The sequence below is a fragment of the Hemiscyllium ocellatum genome, chromosome 17 (assembly GCF_020745735.1).
Source record: "Hemiscyllium ocellatum isolate sHemOce1 chromosome 17, sHemOce1.pat.X.cur, whole genome shotgun sequence".
In the NCBI taxonomy this organism is placed as follows: Eukaryota; Metazoa; Chordata; class Chondrichthyes; order Orectolobiformes; family Hemiscylliidae; genus Hemiscyllium; species Hemiscyllium ocellatum.
Genome location: NC_083417.1, coordinates 68,597,069 through 68,620,330, shown reverse-complemented (window position 1 = coordinate 68,620,330; position 23,262 = coordinate 68,597,069). Strand labels below are relative to the sequence as shown.

The following is a 23,262-nucleotide window of genomic DNA, read 5'->3' as shown; positions in this document are numbered from 1 at the left end:
AATTATGTGTAGCTTGGAGGGATGCTAGTTTTCCCGTTCACTTGCTGTCCTTGTCTAAATGGTAGAGTTTGCATGGTTGGAAAGCGCTTCGTTCAAGCTTATCTTTGATTGAGGCCAAGAAACATGAACAACTGTCAAAGTTGAATCTGGTATTTTGTGAAATGTTGAGCTTGAGAAGTTTCGACGAATAAAAGTCTGTCCATGTTGAAGTCTGATGAGTGTGGTATGCTTTCCAGTAAACTGATCTGGAGTGCTTTCTTCAGTTTGTAGGTTTAACACTTCAGTCAGCCTGCACATTTTGAATCTGCAAGTTGACTAATAACCCTACGAGGGTCAGAATGATTGCAGTATCAGGGCAGGGTTCTACTTCGAGCTTTCATTTACATTACTGTATTTCTGCCACGAAATAGCAAAATTTCAGATATCTGGAAACAAACTACACTGCTCATCTTGGTTTCCTTTAGATAACTGTTAATTTATTTATTATCTTCTGATGGATTGGTGCACCAAAAACCTTCTAATTAACACCTTCTGGTCACTATTGTCCAGCTTTGACCTTCCATCATGATTTCTTAAATAGATCTGTCAAGCAATATTTTGAATTAATTTTCTGCTCATTTTTCACTGAGCTTGGTGCGCATTTTAGTGTTGTTGTGTACCTGAAGGTGACAACATCAACGATATAGTGAACTGTTGTTTTTCACCTCTCTTCTGTCATTGAGCCTAGTCACCATTGTGTCCTCAAGGCTGTTTCGTGCAACAGACAGGCTGCACACAAAGGACGTTTCCAGTAAGATGTGCACGTGCCCTCGCATACAGTATTAAAAGGATCATGCAGTGCAACAAATGAACCGTGCACAACAAAGAAAATGAAAGCTTTGCCACTTATCCCGTTAGCCTGTAATATTGCATTCAGTCTCTCTCTGAATTTAAAACATTTGCACAAACAGCCAGTTTATAATGTATCAGAAACTTTCCAAATGTAAGGAATATTTTACAATCCTCATTCCACAGACCAGGGATTGAATCTGAGTCTTTTCTGATCTATGTTGGAATACCACGCCAATGATCCCATTTAAGGAGCTGTTTTAACCTTGTATTCTTGTCATTCTCAGGACTGCCTGCAGCCTCTCAGTATGCAAGCTCTTCCTGCACAGCCTGAATCTCTCTGTATAGTTGAGATGGGGGGTGCAGAGAAACAGGATGAACTGGGAGAAAAGGGTTCCATCGGTTTTTTGTACTTAAACATTGGTCTACAGGTGAGTAACCACAATAGGTATGTGGGTCACAGAATGTTACTTTGCATGATTTATGTAACATTCTCAGTTTGAGAACCCCTAGGAACAGGTTTTGGTATGTAATCCAGGGTTGTATTCAATCCTCAATGTGTGATTATATTCACTGTAGTTTACCATTCTCTAAGAGATCTTGATGTGCTGATGTTAAGAGGAGAGGTCTTCTAGTCTGTCAGTGATTGCTGCTACCAACAAAAAAGATCCAAGATGTGAATCCAGTTTCATATAATTTAACACTTTAAAGGCTCTTCTGAGATAAGGGAAGACTGAGGAAATGTGATAGGTTAATTGGAAAGACGATATTTCCACTTCTGGGTCATCCAAAACTATGGATCTTAAATATAAAAAGCACCAGTAATTCCTGCAAGGAATTGATGAGGACAGCTTTTAATTCATGTGGTGAATCCTGTATTACGCGAAGTAATTGAGGTGGCTAGTTTCGATTAGATTAGATACAACGTGGAAACAGGCCCTTCGGCCCAACAAGTCCATTTGATATTAGGTAAGTGAATGTGTGACAAAGGAATTCAAGGATACGTTGAGAGGGTGCACGGAAGTGGAGAACTCTATTGTGGATAAATATGGGTTGACCACTTGTGCCAAATGGAATGTTCCTGTATTGTTAATTCTGTGCAAGGTTCTGCTCTGCAGATTCCAACAATACAAAAAAAAATCCACTTAATTTAGGGGTATTCAACTCCTTAATTAAATTGTGGACTAGTACCAGAAATCCACCTAAATTTGTTTTTGAGTCTTGGATTATCCCTCTTCTCAACTGTGGACCAAATCCCTGGCATCTGCTCCATGGGGTATGATATGATTGAAATCAGGGCTACACTATCTTAAGTGTCTGGTCTGTGTACCTGGTTTATATTGCACTGTGACTGGATTCACTGCAGCTTAATGCTTGTCAAGGAAGGGTCTGCTTCAATTATGCAAGTTGCACCAATGCAAAACTGAGATATGATTTCCAGGCATGCTGCTGCATTTTTGTGCGACTTGTTCCTAGCTATGCTTGGTTTCCTGCTGTGGTATAGTTTTTAAGATTTTCCTGTGGTTATTTCAGAACGGAGTGTTATTAAGGACAGTATTGGACCCAGTCACTGGAGACTTGTCAGATACAAGGACCCGGTATCTCGGATCACGACCTGTCAAGCTTTTCAGGGTTAGGATGCAGGGACAAGAAGCGGTGAGTGGATACAGTTACCTTTCCAATCTTCACAAACTAATGAGTTGGACAGTAATGAGATGAAACTGCAAGTGTTCCCTGCCAACATCTCTGCCAGGGGTATAACTTTTCTTAAGTATTGTCAAAAATCTAATTGTGGATCTTGCAGCTGGAAGGAAGTTGCTTGGATTGAGTGGGAAAATTGACTTTTATCACCTGCAACACTGTTTCTTCATCAGGATTTTCCTTTGGATCAAACTTTCCACAAAATTTGATTGTGTTCACTTTTTTTACTTTTGTCACTTTTCCTTTGCATTACTTTAAGGGTTTCATCCTATATCCAAGGTACCTTACTGTTTTGAATGTGCCAGCAGCTGAAAGCATCACTTAATTACGTGCCCTTGGAAAGTAATTTCTGTACTCCCTGGTGTACCTTTGTCTAAATTTGCTTTTGCTTTTAAATTTGCAGGCCAGAAAGACAATTTTACTAAATTAGGGTCCCAGGAACAATTCTAAAATATGTAATCTTAAATTCTTACAACGGTAAAATGCAGAACCAGTAGTAATGTTACAGAATCTCCAGAGATAATACAGTTTCAAGTCCAACGATGTCATTAACCTTCAGTCTTCAAAAGTGAACTTTAAAATGATGATGCATTTTGTCCGTGTTTCACATGAAAACATGATTACTACAATGTTTCTGATTTAAAGTTGGCTTTGTTGCTGATTTGGAGCAATGCTTCGTCATTGGTATTTGTTAGTTTAAATTCTGTACTTGCTTCCTTTACCCATGTAGGTTTTGGCCATGTCGAGTAGGTCCTGGTTGAGCTACTCATACCAGTCTCGTTTCCACCTGACACCTCTGTCCTATGAAACTCTCGAGTATGCGTCTGGCTTTGCCTCAGAGCAGTGTCCTGAGGGTATTGTGGCAATCTCCACCAACACATTGAGGTAGGTGTTCCAGCACAATTCCACAGTGGTTTATAAGCTAGAAGTTGGAGACAGTTTGTGAGAGAGAGGTATCAGACTGCAGAACAAGCTGTAGGTAGCAAACTATCTGCCAGTCATTTGACATGGAGACGGTGTTAGGATTAGTTAAGATTACAATAGAATACTAAGAAAGTCAGGATGTTGGCTCTGCTTGCCAGGTTAAGTGAATGAGCAAAGGTTTGGAGATGGAGTAAATTGTGGCACTAAGAATTCGAAGTCTTTTGTATTTAAATAGAAATTGCAGGACTTAAACAGAAATTGCAGAGTCAGAGGATCTGGGTTCCTGGTACATGAATCTGCTTACAGGTGCAGCAAGTGATTAGGAAGGCATCGTGACTTGTCATTCATCACAAGGAAATACGATGTAAAACCAGGGGAGTTCTTAAGCACTTCAGGGTATGCAAAATCACGTCTGATGTACAGTTTTGGGGACTCTGTTTTTACAAATAATGTATTTGCATTGGTATTGGCTGCAATCTTTCAAGAAGGTAGCTCACCATCATCTTTCTCGTGGCAATTCATGATGGGCAATAAATGCTGACCCACCCAGACATGCCCATATCCCTTGAACAGATTTTTAAAAAGGCAGTTCAGAAGTGGTTCACTTGATTATTCCTAGGAGAAAGGAGACTGGATCTTTAAGTTTATTCAAGGCTGAGTAAGTTGAATTTTTATACACAAGAGAGTCACAGGTTGAGCTGGGAATATAACCAGATCAGCCAGAAGTCATATAGCACAGTAGAAGCTCCTCAGCACACCAAGTCTCCGCTGATCTATCTACACAAATTCCACTTTCCAGCACCTGACCATAGCCCTGAATGTTTTGACATTTCAAGTGCCCAGCCACGTAGTACTAAAAAGATTGAGGTTTCCCACCACTTCACAGGCAGTGCATTCTAGATTCCCACAACATTCTGGTTGAACAGTTTTTTATCCTCGCATCCCTTTAAATTAAGGGGAGGTAGGTATAGGACAGATGTTAGGGGTAGATTCTTTACTCAGCGAGTCATGAGTTCATGGAATGTCCTGCCAGTAGCAGTGGTGGACTCTCCCTCTTTATGGGCATTTAAACGGGCATTGGATAGGCATATGGAGGATAGTGGGCTAGTGTAGGTTAGGTGGGCTTGGATTGGCGCAACATCGAGGACCGAAGGGCCTGTACTGCACTGTATTTTTCTATATTCTATGTTCTATCCCCTTTGAATCTCCTGCCTTCCACCTTAAATTATGCCTCCTTTTCATTGACCCTTATCTAAGGGGAACAGCTGATTTTTGTCCATGTCCATCATAGCCTTACACACTGTTGAGGATTGGGATGAAAAAAATTTGCTATTATCGATCCAAAGTAAAGAAAATGACTCCTGCCACACAAGCCTTGAGTTATTGACGTGTTTATTACATGAGCTCACGATGGTCACAAGTCACTGCAACAAGATACAGAGAGTTGCGTGGTTATACAGGTTACAATCATTTAACAATTAGCAAACTATTAAACGAACCATAGTGAGTAAGTTGGCTATCGGCCGTGTCACTGGCCCCAGTCATGTAGCTGACTGGACAGTACTGGTTAGTATTTGATAAGCAATGTTAGTATAACAATAGATTCTTGTAAAAGAAGAGCATTGCCATGCTGGGAAAGAGTTCACTAATAGGTGCTAGTACAACTACAAGGTCGGCCATCTCGTGCAGCCTGGGAACATACAATCAGGCACTAATATGAAAATAAAATGGATTCCAGGCTTTTAATATCTAATGAAATGGCTGCTTGGGTTATAACACATCTCCCCCACACACTAAATTGGGTCTTCCCTCAGCCTTCTCTACTCGAAAGAAAACCACCTGAGCCTATCCAGCTTCTCTTCAGAGCTAGAATGTTCCATGCCAGGAGACATTCTCGTGAATCTCCTCTGCACGCACTCCAGTGCAATTAGATTCTTTCCATAGTGAGACGACCAGAACAACACGTTGTGCTCCAACTGCTCTTATAATCTGCCACAACTGATAAAGGCAGCTGTCCTGTATTTCACCTGAATTGCTGTGTTTCCCTGTTGTGCCATTTTTGGGGATCTGTGAACAAGCCATCAGGATCCCTCTGTTACTCTGAACTTCGAGTGTCCTGCCATTCATTGAGTATTCTTTTGATACTTCTTCCAAAGTGCATTCTGTCACTTTTCAGGGTTAAATTCAATCTGTCACTGATTAGTGCATCTGACCAACCTGTGGATATGTTCCTGTAACGTAAGAAGATTTCCGTCTCTATTAACCAAATGACCCTTCGAGCCTGCTCTGCTATTTAGTATGATCATGGCTGAACTTCTACCTCTCTGCCATAATCCTGCTTTCACCACATACCCTTTGAATATATTCAGTGTCTTGGTCTTCACAGTCTTATGTGGTCAAGAATACCACAGGTTCAGGCTTACCCTCTATCCTGGGAGTGGTTCCAGAATCTCCAACCAGGAGAAACATTTTCCCTGCATCTAGTCTGTTCAACCCTGTTAGAATTTCTTTTGTTTTAATCAAATCCTCTCTTATCCTTCAAAACTCGAGAGAATACAGGCCCAGTTGTACTCTTAGTCCCGCTGCCCCAGTCTCAACTAGTGCATCTCTGCTGCACTTTCACTCTGGCAGGTATATCCTTTCTTAGGTAGGGAGACCAAAACTGCATGTGGTAGAAACACTTTAAGGCTAGGCAAAAAGTGCTTGACTTGTCAGTGATGACTGTAGCTCATCAAAGAAAAACTGGCAAGTTTAGATGTTCTGAATGTGAATGCATGTCTGTAGCAATCATGTTATATAGTATGAATGTCTGATACATGCTGATGTAGCTCTTTTACCTGTACTAACACAGTATATTATTTAGTAAAATGGATGCCTTGAACCAGTAGCAATTTAAGAAGCTGTATTGGGAAGTGGCAGCATTTCCATTACGAAAAATTTCTTGAAGGAATGGACCACCTTGGAAGCATCTGTTTGTGAATTTCAGAGATTGCTCCCTTACCTATTTTTTTAAATTCATGTCCTAGATAATTGCATTCAGATTAATGGCCAGTCTTTTGCCACATCGGGAGTCTGTGAACAGGTTAGGACAGGAGGAGTGCAATCAAATGCAGTGATTTAGATGTGAAGAGAAATGGCAGGTGATATTTGGTTTTGGTATCGTATCAGCACAGAATGAAATATGCATAACTTTTAACATGATGATACACTCAGTCCGTGTTTCACCTGATATCTTGTGATTACTGCAATGTTTCTGATTAAAAGTTGGCAAATTTCTGTTCTGTTCTTGATTTTGTTTCACTGATCATGTAAGGTTTAGGCCATGTCCAGCAAGTTGTGGCTGAGCTATACTTAAAACCAATCCCCATTCTCACCTGACTGTTCAACACATACAATGCTACGTCCTAATGTGAGGAGTTTTATCAAAGATCCCCTGAAAATACAGGTAGACGATATCCCACATTCACTCAATCAAATCATATTTGTTCGACCTGATACACTTCTCCAGAAGCGTGTTGTGATTGCCTGTCCCTTTTAACGGTGAATCTAAAGGTCATCTACTTTGTCTCCTACATGGCTCATACTTGTGGCAACATTAGTTTATTTACATGCTTATTCATAGAGAGAATGGTGCAAAAATCAGATTCCTTAAAGTAAGATTAATTCTCAGTGTTTTGGTGCAAGTCCGTAAATCAGCTTAACCCTTCTTCGACAACTTTTAAATTGATGTCTAGTTGTAAAAGTGGATTAATGAGCTGCAAGGTTTCCATTTTTTAAAAATTTCTTTCCAGAATCTTAGCCCTTGAGAAGCTGGGAGCGGTATTCAATCAAGTTTCCTTCCCTCTGCAGTATACCCCAAGGAAGTTTGTTATTCACCCAGAAAGCAACAACATCATCGCCATTGAGACTGATCATAACGCCTACACAGAAGCCACCAAAGCCCAGCGCAAACAGCAGATGGCTGAGGTAACTTGTTAGACACTGATATGGCTGCAAAGGGAATGCCATAAAACACAAAAACCAAATTGAAATGCTAATTTTTATTACATGGCATGTGCAGAGAGGTGTAACCTGATGCTAATGTCAATAAGAACGTTGCTCCTCTTCTGTGTATGTGACTTGGGTTCTTCTTACAACAATGTGGTAGTTTAAGAGTACTTGGAATGTAACTAACATGCTTTACACATTGATGTGTCAGTATGAAAAAAATGCTGGGTGTGTGCATCTTTTAACATTGATAGGTTAGCAATATCGACAGGCCATTATGATATTAATGCTTCACTTTTATCTGTTGTTAAGGAAATGGTGGAAGCAGCTGGAGAGGACGAGCGAGAATTGGCAGCAGAGATGGCAGCTGCCTTCTTGAACGAGAACTTGCCTGAATCCATTTTTGGATCCCCAAAGGCAGGGAGTGGGCAATGGGCATCCGTTGTTCGAATAATGAACCCCATCCAAGGCAATGTGTATGATCAGATCCAGTTGGAACAAAACGAAGCAGCCTTCAGGTAGGACATGTTTTAACAGAAGACCTATAATGATAAACTGCAAATGCTTTTAAGTTCTGAGACCTATGGCATTTTATTTAACAAAATCAAGAGTTTTCCACCAGATAAAAATTACCTACTAGGCTAAAATCCATCTATAGCAGCAAATTGTACTGATTGACATAGACTGTAATCTGTGTGAAAATCAGTTTGTCTTAACATAAACCTTTTGCATCCTTGGGCATCAGTCGCTCCCAAGTTTATTAACGGCAAGGGATTTCATAAAATATGAGCCTCCTGAACCAATTCCTAAACCTCTGACACAGAGTCAACCATTAGGGAAGCGTGTAACGTTGATACAAGAAACACAGTTTCACAACAAATGTGGTGGGGTAAAACTGGTGTGGTGTTTGAATATTTTGACTTATTCTCAAATGTGGCTTGTATTTTACCTGCATGCTTGTTTGAACAGTTTATGTGTAGGGCATTTGTTGAAGTCGTTAGGCTGTACTAACATGGATGTATTGTGTTTCCAGTATTGCTGTTTGTAAGTTTGGGAATGGTGGTGATGATTGGTACGTGCTGGTAGGGGTTGGCAAGGACCTAATTCTCAATCCTCGCTCGGTTGGAGGCGGATATATTTACACCTACAAACTTATAAACAGCGGAGAGAAGCTAGAATTCGTGCACAAGGTGAGTATTGGAACCTTTAGGAGAGTTGACTAATTTTGGATTGCTGAGACATTTCATATTGTTTGCTGGTTTCCTGTGTGCATGTACAGTGATCTGAACACAGTTGCAAAAGCTGCCACTGTCTCTTCCAATGTATTTGGTTTTTGTAGAGGTTTTCCAACTTACTCCACTTTGTCTCCATATCGTAGCTCACTCAGTGATAATTCTTAATGTGCAAGTCTAATGTGTGTAGATCACTCGAATGGAGATTAAATCTGCATTGTCTTACTCCTGGCTGATAATGTAGATCAGGAAGCCAGTTGTAGCACCATCTACTGCTATCTGCATGAAATCAATTAATTACATAGACAAATCATACTTGTGGTCTGTGGTTGCACTAAAGTTTGCCTTTCAGATGGTGAGCTACGCCACTCCCATTAGATCTCCTTTGGTTCCTGGCTGAATAAATTTTAATTGCATGGTTTCCTTTTAAACTCCAGTTAACTGACACTCGTGTTAAACAAAATCAGTAATTTGTACAACAAAAAGATGGGGATCTTGATGACAAACCATTACAGTGGATATGTACCGATAAACCCCACCATACTTGACTGTATCCCACAGTTTTAAAAGGGCAACATTTAAGTTTTGGGTTTTTAAATCAAAGTAAATTCATGTATTTTAGAAGGCCTGAGGTGAGATAAGACCATAAGACATAGGAGTGGAAGTAAGGCCATTTGGCCCATCAAGTCCACTCCACCATTCAATCATGGCTGATGAGCGTTTCAACTTCACTTACCAGCATTCTCCCCGTAGCCCTTAATTCCTTGTGACATCAAGAATTTATCGATATCTGCCTTGAAGACATTTAGCGTCCCGGGCTCCACTGCACTCTGCGGCAATGAATTCCACAGGCCCACCACTCTCTAGCTGAAGAAATGTCTCCGCATTTCTGTTCTGAATTGATCCCTCTAATTCTAAGGCTGTGTCCACGGGTCCTAGTCTCCTCGCCTAACGGAAATAATTTCCTAGCGTCCAATCTTTCTAAGCCATGTATTATCTTGTAAGTTTTCTATTAAATCTCCCCATAATCTTCTAAACTCCAATGAATACAATCCCAGGATCCTCAGCCGTTACTCGTATGTTAGACCTACCATTCCAGGGATCATCCGTGTGAATCTCCGTTGGACACTCTTCAGTGCCAGTATGTCCTTCCTGAGGTGTGGGGACCAAAACTGGACACAGTACTCCAAATGGGGCCTAACCAGAGCTTTATAAAGTCTCAGTAGCACAACGGTGCTTTTATATTCCAATCCTCTTGAGATAAATGACAACATTGCATTCGCTTTCTTAATCACGGACTCAACCTGCACGTTTACCTTTAGAGAATCCTCGCCTAGCTCTCCCAGATCCCTTTGTACTTTGCCTTACGAATTTTCTCACCATTTAGAAAGTAGTCTATGCTTTTATTTTTTTTCCAAAGTGCAAGACCTCACATTTGGTCCATCAGCCATTTCCTGGATCACTCCCAAACTGTCTAGATTCTTCTGCAGCCTCCCCACTTCCTCAGTACTACCTGCCTGTCCACCTAACTTTGTATCATCGGCAAACTTCGCTAGAGTGCCCCCAGTCCCTTCATCCAGATCATTAATATATAATGTGAACAGCTGCAGCCCCAACACTGAACCCTGCAGGACACCTCTTGTCGGCTGAGCTGCCACACTGCTCGGCTGCCATTCTGAAAAAGAACCTTTTATCCCAACTCTCTGCCTTCTGTCAGACAGCCAATCGTCAGTCCATACCAGTAGCTCACCTCGAACACCATGGGCCCTCACCTTGCTCAGCAGCCTCCTGTGTGGCACCTTATCAAAGGCCTTTTGGTAGTCTAAATAGACCACATTCACTGGGTTTCCCTGGTCTAACCTACTTGTCATCTCTTCATGGGAAGTATGTGCAAACTCCACAGACAGTTGCCAGAGGCCGGAAGTGAACCCGGCCTCTGTAGAGTCTCGGGTTTAGCCGCCTTCCTAATTTATATACTCACTGCTTTCCTTCCCGGCTGCCCCTCTGGTCGTCGTCACTTCCCCCTACTTCTCCCGCTCTTTCTGTGAAGAGAGAGAAAACAAAACCACCGCTGCCCGCTACCGGTAAGTAATTTTAAAACAAACTGTCTTACCTTAGCTGTAGTCTTCCGGGTTCGTTTAAACTCAGCTGCTGCTCGCACTCCAAAAAGATGACGGCATTTGACATCAAACACAATTGACTAAGTGTGGCATCAAGGAATCCGAGTAAAACTGAGAACTGGAAAAATGCTCTGCTAATTGTAGTCATATCTGGCACAAAGGAAGATGGTTGTAGTTGTTGGAGGACAGTCATCTCAACTCCAAGATGTGTCTGTAGGAGTTCCTCAGGCCTCACCTTTTCCAGCTGCTTTGTCGGTGACCTCCCCTCCATCATAATGTCAGAAGTGGAGATGCTTGCTGATAACTACTCGATGGTCGGCGCTATTTCCCTGACACTGAAGCAGTCCAATCCCAAACGCAGGAAAGCCTGGGCAATATTCGAGCTTGAGCTGACAGGATGTCAAGTAACATTGCACCAGACAAATGCCACGCAATAACCATCCCCAACAAGACAGAATCTAACCATTGTTCTTTAACATGCAATAGCATCACCATTATGGAATTAACTTACTAAATCCATTGACCAATCCTGGCACAAGTCAGGAGTGTGATGGAATACTCCCTACTTGCGCAGTTGATTAGAGCCCTGACAACACTCAAGTTTGAACAATCCAGGACAAAGTGGACCCATTTCATTAACACTGCAACCTCAAATGTTTACTCCCTCCACGACTCATGCACAGTAGCAGCAGTGTGTATTTCCAATGACACTGAGTCAAAGTCCCCCTGTGTCCCTAACATATATAGACCACCCCCAGCAGCATTCTGATTTTACATACACCAAATGGACTGAAACAGTTCAAGAAGCCAGTGATGCCCACAACCAGTGAGTGAATAATGATCATTCATTTTAATTACACATCAAAATGACTTTTCCAATTTGTTACCAGGTTTTGATCGTTGAGGATTTCATACTAAATATTCTGCAAGCTTCTTAGTCTATGGCCTTCCCCTCATGTTTTGAGCATAGGAAAGTAAAAACATACTTTGAGAATCAGATTTGGAATTAGAAAGCTGTCTGAATGAGATGTTGCCTAGAGTAGGTTGAATGCAGGAAGTTAGATACAAATTACTTAGTCATCTTGTCTGACATGGTAGTAGTTAGCACTATTGCTTCATCTCACTGTGCCAGGGACCCGGGTTCACTTCCGGCCTCTGGCAACTGTCTGTGTAGTTTGCACATACTTCCCATGTCTGCTTGGGTTTCCTCCCACGGTCCAAAGATATGCAGATTAGGTGGATTGGCCATGCTAAATTGCTCCATAGTATCCATAGATGTGTAGGCTAGGTGGATTAGCTATGGGAATTGAGGTTACAGGATCCGGTGGGGGAGACTGTTGGGATACTCTTCAGAGAGTCACATCAAACTCGATGGGCCGAATAGCCACTTCCTGCACTGTAGTGATCCTATTCTATGATTCTGCTGATGCCAGTAAACACAGTATGTTCTTTTTGTTAAAGTATGAACCAAGTTGTATTGATTGTAATCAATGGGTCTGGCCATAACCTGTTACTCTGTTCGTTCTGTGAAATATAGCAGATTAGTGGTGTTTGTATGTGTGATCTTTAAGCAAATATTTTGTCAACCTGCCTACTGAAAGATGGGACAGGTGAGTTTAAGACTACAACTCAAAGAAGTGAATATCTGGTTCAGATCACAACCCTAGGTTATGTGATATTGTTAAATATTGGACATGATGCACATGGTCCTAATTGCAAAATGCTTAGAACTATTATGGGGTGACTGACACTGATATATTTGAGAGAATATTTAAGCCAGACCTGAAACTTAAATGATGCCTGTGGTTCTACTGCACAGCATCACAGTCTATCATTCAATTTTTATAGCACTGACATTAAGCACAGGATATACCAAACTCATGAATCTTTATTGGAATTTATGGTATAAGTCCAAGACAAACATTTTAAACCTGTAGAATTTGACATTTAAACAATTTGAATAATTGATTATTCCATTAATTTGTTTGTCTTTTTCTGTACTGTTTCCTGTAACTCCCACCTTCTCCCAACCCCAACCGCCAAATCCCTCCAAAAACAGACATCCATTGAAGATGTTCCAACAGCCATTGCCCCTTTTCAAGGCCGTGTTCTGGTTGGATTGGGGAAACTCCTGCGCATCTATGATCTAGGGAAGAAGAAGCTGCTGAGGAAATGTGAAAATAAGGTAGAGTGATTGATGCTTTTACGGGTGATGTGTTTTTGCGCTTGCATTTGAAACTGATGTTGCAAGTTGGTTCACTTGTTTATGGTATTATAGAGGAACCTCAATTTTCTGAATATCGGATTATCTGAAGGGGATCTCAAGGTCCCAATAGAAACATTATGTCAAAGAGCTGTTTCAGCCCTGATCGCGTCTTTTGTTTACAGGTATAATGATGAAAAATGAACTCGGCTCACTGAAATGCTGCAGAGAACAGTCCTAGACAATCCAGGCACTGTTTCGAAATGACTGACTTCCTGCCCCACTCTTTCTCTGGAGTTGTTCACGGGGGTGAACCCTAAACCCCTCTTTTCTCAGATAATCTCTCCAACATTGTCCTGTACAGGGCAGAGGTGGAACCTGTCAAAACGTTGCAGTAAAAAGTTGTGTGTGCGGGTGTGTTATTTGGAGACTTACCCCACAAAGGCAGTAGCAGTCTTACTGTTGGTGTCCAGTCCAGCTGTCCCAGAGAAGGGGCATACGGGAGTTGGGCGGGGTAGGTTGGACAGGGGGCACTGTTGGATGGGATTGGGGCAGGTAGGGACAGATCGGGTTGGGAGCGGGCAGGAGGTCGGGGTGGGACTGGATGGGGTTAGGAGCAAGCAGAAAGGGGCTTTTGCCTCGTCTCCTGAACGGGAAATAGACTTCACAGAAACCCCCTAGTCCCAGAGGAAATCAGTTAACCGAATAATCAGTTATCCGAATGAAATAGTGCCTACCCATCTCGATCAGATAATCAAGGTTCCTGTATATTGTGCAGTACACCTAAGTACAGTTCTTACAGTGATGGAAGTACACAGGTGAAAATATTCCACCATAGAAAAGAAGGTATGCTCCATTTGTAATACCTTGGACATTGCTGGAGGGAAGTTTGACAATCTATCATGATTGCTAGAGCAAGTTTTGGAGGAAGAGAAAACAACAGATGTTCCCAGACACTTACAGAGACTCGAACATTTGCATGGTAAAATGTAGAAGATGCTTACTGATATCTCAAACGCTGGCAAATTTGGGAATATGGGCAGTCTTCCTTCCATGAAGTCCTTAGAATGTGGGGCATGTTGCAAAGTGTCTGGAACTGCTGCTGAAGCAGAATTTCTGGACAGTTAACTTCTTGCAGCCTCCTTCCTTTCTGCCTGCATGTCCTCGTGAGGTCACATGTTGGTCAGTGTATAAGAAGGTACCAATAGGTTTTGTGGAAAGAAAGTCCTACAGTGCCAACAGTAACACAAATTGCTCAAATGTTTGGAACTGAATGATTTGCTCTGTCTCTGGATAGAAACTGTGTGGACATTGGGTGAAGAACTCCTTGCTTCATCTGAATTTTTTTACAGTGGAAACACTAACCCTTTTTGAACATAAGGGTGACATGCAAAAAAAAATGTGGATAATCATCCCTAAATTGCATCAAGTTAGTTACATAATTTTGCTGCAACTTTTTGGAAATACAGTGGGTCTGAATGTTAGCCTCTGCAGTTAGGGAGATTTGTTTCCTTTTGGGGGGAAAAGTCATTTGTTTCAGGATTGGCCTGGCAAACCCTGATTTCAGCAATGTGTCCTAATGTGTGATTTTATGGCACCACCTCCCATCACCTTCTTCTGCAGAGTGGGATGTACTGCTGTAGGTCGCGGTGATTACAGTTAGCTCCCGTGCATCACGATCCAAGTTCAGTGATTTATATTTTCAATGAGATGAACTGAAAACTTGAGTAAGAGCTGTTTTGTGTTTTAATGGGATGCTCCAGCAGAGACAGCAGCCTGCCCTTTTTTAAAGCAGCTATGCAATGTTCTAACCTGGAAAATTGGAGTATGGGTTTGACCAAGCCATTGTCTACCAATAAACTTGCAGTGAATGGGTCCTTTTTCCATCTCTTAATCTAGTTGCAGAGGCAGAGCTCTGCATATAAAACTTGAACATGTGAATGGCTTTCCTTGCAATTTGTTGCTTCTGCTTGCTCAGATCTCCAAGGGGACCTGGGTGTTGGCATATCACTGTCTTTTCAGATTTTCTGACAATGTCAAAGCTTAATCGTTTTCTGTAATGTTCCTGCTAGCCCCCAAATGAAACTTTCTATATTCTTGATGCATCCAATGTTCTGATCCTAAGGAAGATGGATGTAGATTGTGTGCTTAAAAAGCTCATTATTTCTGTCCAATATTGCAAGTCAAAAGTGTACAGGAGAGTAGGAAAAACTGGTATCAGGAAATTCCTCAAAAATGCATTGCAGCAATAACAAAGCTGTTTGCAATTGCGTATGGAATTTTATTTGGAAATTAACGCACCCTATAACTTTCTGTGGTTTACTTTCTTCAGCATATTCCAAATTTCATAGTGGCGATCCACACCATTGGACACAGAGTCATTGTCTCCGATGTACAGGAGAGCTTCTTCTGGATTCGTTACAAACGCAATGAGAACCAGCTGATTATTTTCGCTGATGACACATTACCCCGCTGGATCACCACAGCTTGTCTGCTGGACTATGAAACAATGGCTGGTGCTGATAAATTTGGCAATATCAGTGTGGTAAGTACTTATCCTCGCAAACCTGTGTTATTGACAGTGACATATTTAAGGCTTGATTCTCTGGTAGACCTGCTGACAGGAGAGAAATATAGTAATAGAGTGACCTGGTTAAAGAACTTTTATTACTCTTCATTCTTGGGAGGTGAGCATTACTGAGAAGGTCTGCATCTTAGTACTAATCCATTCATAGAGGAGGCTGGGACACTGGCTGTAAGTTTGATTTGATTAAATATAGGCTTTGATTTGACTGGACTGGCCCAACTCCTAATTTGGCACAAGTCTGCTTAATAGTAAAGAGGCTGTCTTCGTGGGGTGTTTTTTTTAATTGGGTTATTTAGGTTTCAGTGGCAAAATTGCTGTTGAATTGAGCAACTTGCGAGGCTGTTTCAGGGGACAATTAAGAGTCACATTGCTGGAATATCTGCATGTATAGACCAGACTGAGCAAGGACAGCAGTTTCCTTCCCAAATGAACAGAAGTGTTCATTTTGTTTGTTTGTTTGACAGTCAGTGATTACCATTACTGAGACTAGCTTTCAATTCCAGAGTTAACAAGTGAATTTAAATTTCACCAGCTGCTGTGTTGGAATTTGAAACGGTGTCCCCAGAATATTTATTTGGGTCTCAGGATTGGTAATCCAGTGACATTGCTAGTGCATTACTTTTTCCTGGTGTCAAGGGCACTTCTAGATGATCTATCCAGGTTTATTATTCAATCTTTCTTAGAAACTAGGTCATTTCAGAGAGCAGTCAGTCAGGTTGCTGTGGGTCTGGAGTTGCATGTGGTCGAGACTCAGTCAGGATGGCTGATTTCCTAACCTGAATGACGTTAGTGACTCAGGTTTTATTTTAATAACCTGCAGTTACTGATACTCACTTTATTTATTCCTGATTGATTAAACAATTGGATTTAAATGTATCTAAATACTTGGCGGGATTTGAATTCCTGTCTTCAAAACATTAGTTTAGCTTCTGGACTGCTAGTTCAGAAACATTACCACCCTGCTACCATTCTCATAACGAGAGTTTTCTAGAGACTTTCCAGGAGCTGTGATTATTGAAGGGAACAAGTCGATGATGAACCATGCCTAGCTTGCTCAGCTGTTGAGAAACCAATTTGTTTTGGTGCTTTGGAAAAATAAAGAAAACACCTTAGTTAGCCTGATCTGTTATAAAAGCCCCAGAGCTTTCCTATCAGGGCAGGGGTTATGTGTGTCCCACTCCTTCATTCAAACAAAAATCTTCTCGATCCACAGAAACCTTTTGGGTTCTGAGGTTTTAGGTGTCTGTCAGACTAAACACCTGATTAGCTTATTGGCTTGCAACTGGCTTATTGTGATTTAAGCATGTCAGCTGTCTCCCACATCTAAATGTACATTGTTCCACCTGAGGATGGCTATCTTGGCTTGGGCATGTTGTTTTGGAAAAATTCTTTCCTTGCAAGATGCTACACAAAAGTATGAGTGCTGATAGCTGAAGGGCTGAATGGTCCCCTTCTGTGCTGTGTCATTTCTATGGCTCTGTAGCTAAATATTATCACTATCTTCCAAAGTCCATAAGTGATAATCTCAGCACAGAAAAATCTGCTATTTTGCTTATTTTTACTTTAAACTTCCATACAAATCTTTTGAACATGTATCAGTTGTAGCAATCATTGAGATTTCCAATCCAAATCTCTTTTTGGCTTGTCTAGAGCTGTGCACAGATGTGCATATTTGTGAAAAGCACATTTTTATACAGTTGATGATTTCTGCAGGACTTTTACAGTGAATAAACACAGATGTTTCTGCTTGAAATAATGTGTCACCAGCAACTTTGCAACATTAATGAAAATGGGTAAATATTTTAAACATGGGGTCCCCCCACCCCTCACTCAATCAGGACTTAAACCAGTTGGAAATAACTGTCAATATGACATATGGCGGTGGTCACTGGTTCACTCAGCTTTTTGCAATTGACACATTTACTTAGATTATGTACATTTGCTGTGAAATGTTCCAGTCAGTATATCTAGTTCTGTGCCTTATTTTTTGATAAAGGGCTATAGTAACGTACAGGAACCATTTATTGAGAGTAATCTTGTGACTGTTGCAGGTGAGATTGCCTCCAAACACAAGTGATGATGTTGATGAGGATCCCACTGGGAACAAAGCATTGTGGGATAGAGGTCTACTTAATGGAGCTTCCCAGAAGGTAAGAGAATATTATTCAGAATACAGGCAATTACATCTGGTGATTTCTGGGCATAGGCCTGCAGCAGTATGTCTGAGTAAGAAGCACTGGACAGCAGCAGTGGAAAGTGAGAAGAAACCTCTGATCAAGCTACTTATTGTTTTTATGACCCATGCTGACACGATGGCGACTTGCTGCTTATTCACATTTTGCCCTGCAGAGGCAATTTAGACAGCCATGTGAAATTAGTTTGATGTGATAAAATCCTTTTGCTCATGAGAATTCTCCTTATGACTTTTAGTTTGCAATAGGTATTTGTATACATTCGTACTTACAGGATAAAATTACTCAGTCTTAGTTCGTGGGTTCAAATCGAACACCTGTCCTGCATCAGGGTCAGTGCACCATATCGGTATAAAATGTGAATAGAGCTTGATTACTTTGCCATAGCATGAGATAGGGGATTAAGGACCAAGATGTCTTTTTGAACACATTCCTTGCTACGCTACTTGTTAACTGGGCTAATATGAAAAAGTAAAATGAATGGAACTGTGAATAGTTTGGGTCAATATTAAAAATTAACGAGGCCATCTCCAAATGCAGATGCATGTGAACTGAAAATTATCATGAGGCTGCATGCAGTGCAGCGATGGAAATGTGGCAAACTTGTATCATACGCTGATCTTAACAGTGTTTGGTGATGTAATTTTGATTCTCTCTTTACGCCCTTGTTGCTACTCCTTGGGGGGATAAGTCAGTAATGTGAGTGTTACCTTTGTTATTTTAGAACCAATCAAACAAATCACTTAAGCCACCAAATTTCAGTGTTGTACCAATCTGCTTTTTTCAGATTGTGGATTTTTTTTTAGCACGATTTTGTCCTATCGCTACCAATAATAGACTTATAATCATTCATATCACTGTAGGATTCCTACATTATCATGACCCATATTTGGAAGGTTATTTGAACTGCTGGATTTTTCTTACACTTTGAAGTGAGCATGTTATGATCCACATGTATTCTTGATGCTTCTAGACAAATATCCTGCTGACTGGGTTTTTGGAGTTGCTTCAGTAACTGGCTGCCTGAAGGCAGACGACTCATCCATTATCTCAATTAATTATTGTCTCTGAAAATTACCAAAAGCTGGAGTATCAGTATGAGGAATCATAGAAATCAGTATTTGGGCTGGTCTCAGTGTAAAGTGGGTTACTTGCAAATTTTCAGTGTGGCATCAGTGTCCAAGTAAGAGGAGGCAGTCTTTGTGTAATTGTGATTTTGTGTTCTTTGTTCAGGCAGAGATCATTGTTAATTATCATGTGGGAGAGTCAGTCCTTTCATTACAGAAGACCACGTTAATTCCTGGTGGTTCAGAATCACTTGTGTACACAACCTTGTCTGGAGGCATTGGGATCCTAGTTCCATTCACATCACATGAGGTGGGTCAGATATCAATTGCTTTTCTTTAGAGTTTTCATCTGAGATCATTGTTTGAAGTTGAGGTTTCAGTCCACTTATTGATCTTGACAATGAAGACTGCTGCTGGGATACAGTTTCATGTAAAATTGTTGACAAACATAAATAATTCTCACCAGTCTTGTCTGGGCATACACAATATCATCCAGTAGCAAATTTTTCTTTAAAAGGCAGTCAGCAGCAATCATACTGTTGGCTGCCTCCCAACCTGAGGAGTACCACAATCCACTTCTCTAGATGAGACTACCTTACTCAGCTCAAACCGGACACCTTCCAGGCATGTGTGCCCCTGTTCCATATCCCTGTTAGAAAATAAACCACAGTTTCTCTGTGTAGTCAATTATAAATTGCACTATTTGCTAATTTTTGAGTTTAGTTTGTTTAAATGCATCAGATTCCAGGGTTGTTGTATTTCGATATATCTTGTGATTAAACTGAGTGAGAGCTTCTGCTCTGAAGGCTGCAGCTCTATCTTGACCACCTGAGTAACAAGCAGTGGGTTAAAATAAATGCTGTCCAAATTCAATGTGTAAATAAATCCATTTAGAATGAGTTTGCTCCTGCTCTCAGCAGTAGACTTGGCATGCTGACTCTTGTAACTCATTGCTTTTTGGTGGTTGTGTTTGTTTTCTTTTACATGTCTGGAATGATAGTAAAACACCACCTTGATCTTAAGTGAAGGACATTTGGTGATGTAGATCATGTTTCGTGCTTTTTGTTTGTAAACTAAGATTGATCTGTGTATTTTTCCACAGGACCATGATTTCTTCCAACACCTGGAGATGCACATGAGATCAGAACACCCTCCGTTGTGTGGTCGTGACCACCTTAGTTTCCGCTGTTATTACTTCCCAGTGAAGGTAGGTGTTTTTGCTGTTAGTACTCACTTTGGATTGAATAAGGACACAGCTGTTTCATTCTGCAGCAACTTTGCCAGTAAAAGTTTTAAAGTAACACTATCTGCTGTGTAGCAGTAAAGTGTCAGATTCAGCTCTTAATTAAGCCAATGTCCAGGTTTTCTTTTCTGAAGTGTGCAGCTGTTCACCTTGTGACCAAGAAACTAAATGCATGTCCTCATTCATTTCCATAGATTTTACTGAAAATCTTTTCTTTAACATTTAACCATCAATAAAGGTCAAAAATAGCTCTTTGCAAACCCATAACCCCATACAAAATAAAAGCAACACAGTGCAATGATGAGAAAATAGAAGTACACATAATACTGGATTGTTAGAACTTTGTCAGCTGAATTGCCAGACTACTGTGTGAGTCATGGGCTGGATCTTGAAGGTACCTGCTGCAATCCCTGAAAAGCACACCTTAGTATTTTTGTGATTACATCAAGAAGTATATAGCTATGTTGATATGCATTATAAAAGGTCTACTGATGTAGCTCAGTGCGACAAAGGTATAGGTCAGTAACTCTGTATACACGCATGGACAAAAATGGAGTATGAGTTTGAGGAATTTAACAATCCTGTGTCTATCACCACACCATAAGAGTTTCTGCTCTATTAAGAACCTTAGCGCTGCAACATTATCATTCTGTGGATTTATTGTGTACCTCCTACAAGTTAAGAACTCTATGGATTGCTGTCATTTGTATCATCGTAATTTGATTTAATTACATTGAATTTTTTTTTTTTTGCAAATGTTTTATCGCATTGTGCTATACCCAGCCCCTAATGGTGAGTTGACTGCTGCATTATGGTTCATGTTTGCTGTCTTCACTGAAGACTTGTATGGGCACACGAGTATATTCATGACAGGAACTGGAGAAACAACAGAAGTCAGCGTTTCTGCTGTTGTTTTGATTTCTGCTGATTTCAGATAACCTCTGGAAGTCCTGTTTTTCTGTGTTAACAGGCTTAATGTCTGTCCATTCATCATGATTGAGATTACTCTACTCATCTGTATGTTTGCCATTTGGGATTCTGTGACTCGGTGTTCCCAGCCCAATTCCATGTAGGGACACTGAGCCCAATCCCTTATGTACAATTAGTTAACTGTGGGCCTGTCCAGTGAAAATGGCTTTTTAGGTGCATGTACTTCAGCACTTAATAATAATCAGTAAAACCTTTTCTCTCCCTGTTGTGGTTGCTTTCCCCCCACAAATAAATTGACGAGTGAGCAGATGGTATGAGACAGATGAATCAAGCTGGAAAACTACACACATCAGGTGCAAAATATATTTTACAAAGATTCAAAACTCAGTGTTTCATTTTTAAGAAAACATTAATACAATTAACCCTCCTTGCCTATAGGGCATTGTATAATTGTTACAACTGCTGAGAGCTCTGATTGAAAGAAAATGTATCCTTTCAAATTCAATCAGTTTGTGACAGATTTGTTGTTGGACCATTGATTGAAGCGTGCGTTATTTGCTCAGTCACAATATAAGTAGTTTGATTACAGATAAGGATTTTCTAATTGGATTTTCCTTTTCCCTCCTCCATATCCCCCTTTTTTCAGTTGGATCAGACTAATTGACCACATGAGAATAGGCACTTCTTATAAAGGAGTTTGTGCCTTTTGAGGATTAACGATCTGTTTTGTGTCTGGCTAAATCTTTCAAGTGTCTACAGACTTTTTTTTTCTTGTGGCATAATTCTAAATTGGAACAGTGTGTAACAGATGTAGATAACTAGGACATTTCCGAGTAAGAACTGACTCATTGGAAGGCGAGTGATGTGTAATGGAAAAAGAACAACCTTTCCTGGTTCTTTGTAGTGTTGAACTTCCATTGGCTTAAATTTTAAATCTACAACAAAACTTCAGATGCAATTGTGTTCTTTTTCAAGTCCACAGTCTTTACATAATAAAGATGGAACTGCTCAAGGCAGCTAATACATGTGTATGTGTTTGCTTCTCCTCTAGAATGTAATTGATGGCGACCTGTGTGAACAGTTCAACTCAATGGATCCCATAAAACAGAAGAGTGTGGCAGAGGAACTGGACAGAACACCTGCTGAGGTGTCCAAAAAACTGGAAGACATCCGAACACGTTATGCATTTTAGAAGCATGTACACAATCTGTCCCTCGGAAACATATGGCGCTTCACTTTTACGTGCAATGATGGCATTGCACAATGCCAGGAAGTGCATGAGCAGAGTGTGGTTCACTCAGAAAAGCAACTTTCACTGTTTGAAAGGGCTGGAACTTTCTCTTGTAAATATAGTTTTGTACATTAAAATGTTTAAAGGTTTTGTTGGGAGGGAGGGTTAGGGCATGCATAGAACATTTTTTGCAAGGGCTTTTGAAAGACACTGCTGTGAGAATAGCACCCTTTTTTTAAAAGGAGAGTTGCTTTTCCATTTGAGAACAGCAGAATAAAGTCCTCGTTTTAATAAGTCTAGTGTTTCCTTTGTCTCATTTTCAAGCTGCAAATCAATTTCTAATTGCAAAGATTCCTGGTCTGAAGTGCTGAACAGGAAAGTGACATGTTAGCTGTGTTAGCACAGCTGGAAGTCCATCACAGCATTTCTGCAAAGGTATAATGAGAGGAGAAAAAGCTTCAGGATGCTGAATATTTTTACATCCTTCATTTGTAGAAACATGTTTAATCACCTGAAATCTTCAAGAGCAAGTTCTCTAGTTCAATGACCCCACAGTTCAATTAAACTGCAATAAGAAAAGGCATCCTTGGCTTTTTCTTTCTTCCTAATCACTCAATGTCTCTCCTTCGTCAACCAAGTCTCGAGGTGGATTGTGAAACGAAGGCTATTCCCCGAGTTGGGATCAGACACACACTAGGCCAGGCATGGCTCATTTACACTCTTCACTTGTTCTATACTGGGAAGGGGCACATCAGGTACATAGGAGCCAAATATTCAGTAGGGCAACAACGTGCCACTCCTTTGTTGATTTTGTTTTTAAAGTGTTGAAGACCCATATTTATAGAAGTTTATTTCCATAAACTTAATTCTCCATTCATTCATATTTAACAGTACTATCAGTTCTGTAATGTGCATTTCTTCAACACAAATTGAAGAAATATAACAACATTGAAGAATTTCGACCATTATTTGTAGAATGCAAACTTTACATACCAGTATTGGCTTTCCAGCGATTCC

The 23,262-nt window shown here is 40.6% G+C and overlaps 1 protein-coding gene across 1 annotated transcript in view; it reads left to right on the top strand.

The window, feature by feature from the left end:
- The window catches only part of sf3b3 (splicing factor 3b, subunit 3), a 55,385-nt gene extending 32,845 nt beyond the window's left edge, over positions 1-22,540 (top strand). Inside the window, exons 16-27 of the mRNA XM_060838276.1 lie at positions 1,116-1,259; positions 2,362-2,484; positions 3,260-3,414; positions 7,245-7,419; positions 7,753-7,958; positions 8,474-8,630; positions 12,852-12,977; positions 15,328-15,540; positions 17,634-17,732; positions 19,008-19,151; positions 19,944-20,048; positions 22,066-22,540. Coding sequence (XP_060694259.1) covers positions 1,116-1,259; positions 2,362-2,484; positions 3,260-3,414; positions 7,245-7,419; positions 7,753-7,958; positions 8,474-8,630; positions 12,852-12,977; positions 15,328-15,540; positions 17,634-17,732; positions 19,008-19,151; positions 19,944-20,048; positions 22,066-22,206 — 1,788 coding nt within the window. The 3' untranslated portion in view covers positions 22,207-22,540. The remainder of the gene's footprint in view (positions 1-1,115; positions 1,260-2,361; positions 2,485-3,259; positions 3,415-7,244; positions 7,420-7,752; positions 7,959-8,473; positions 8,631-12,851; positions 12,978-15,327; positions 15,541-17,633; positions 17,733-19,007; positions 19,152-19,943; positions 20,049-22,065) is intronic.
- Positions 22,541-23,262: the final 722 nt, after the last annotated feature.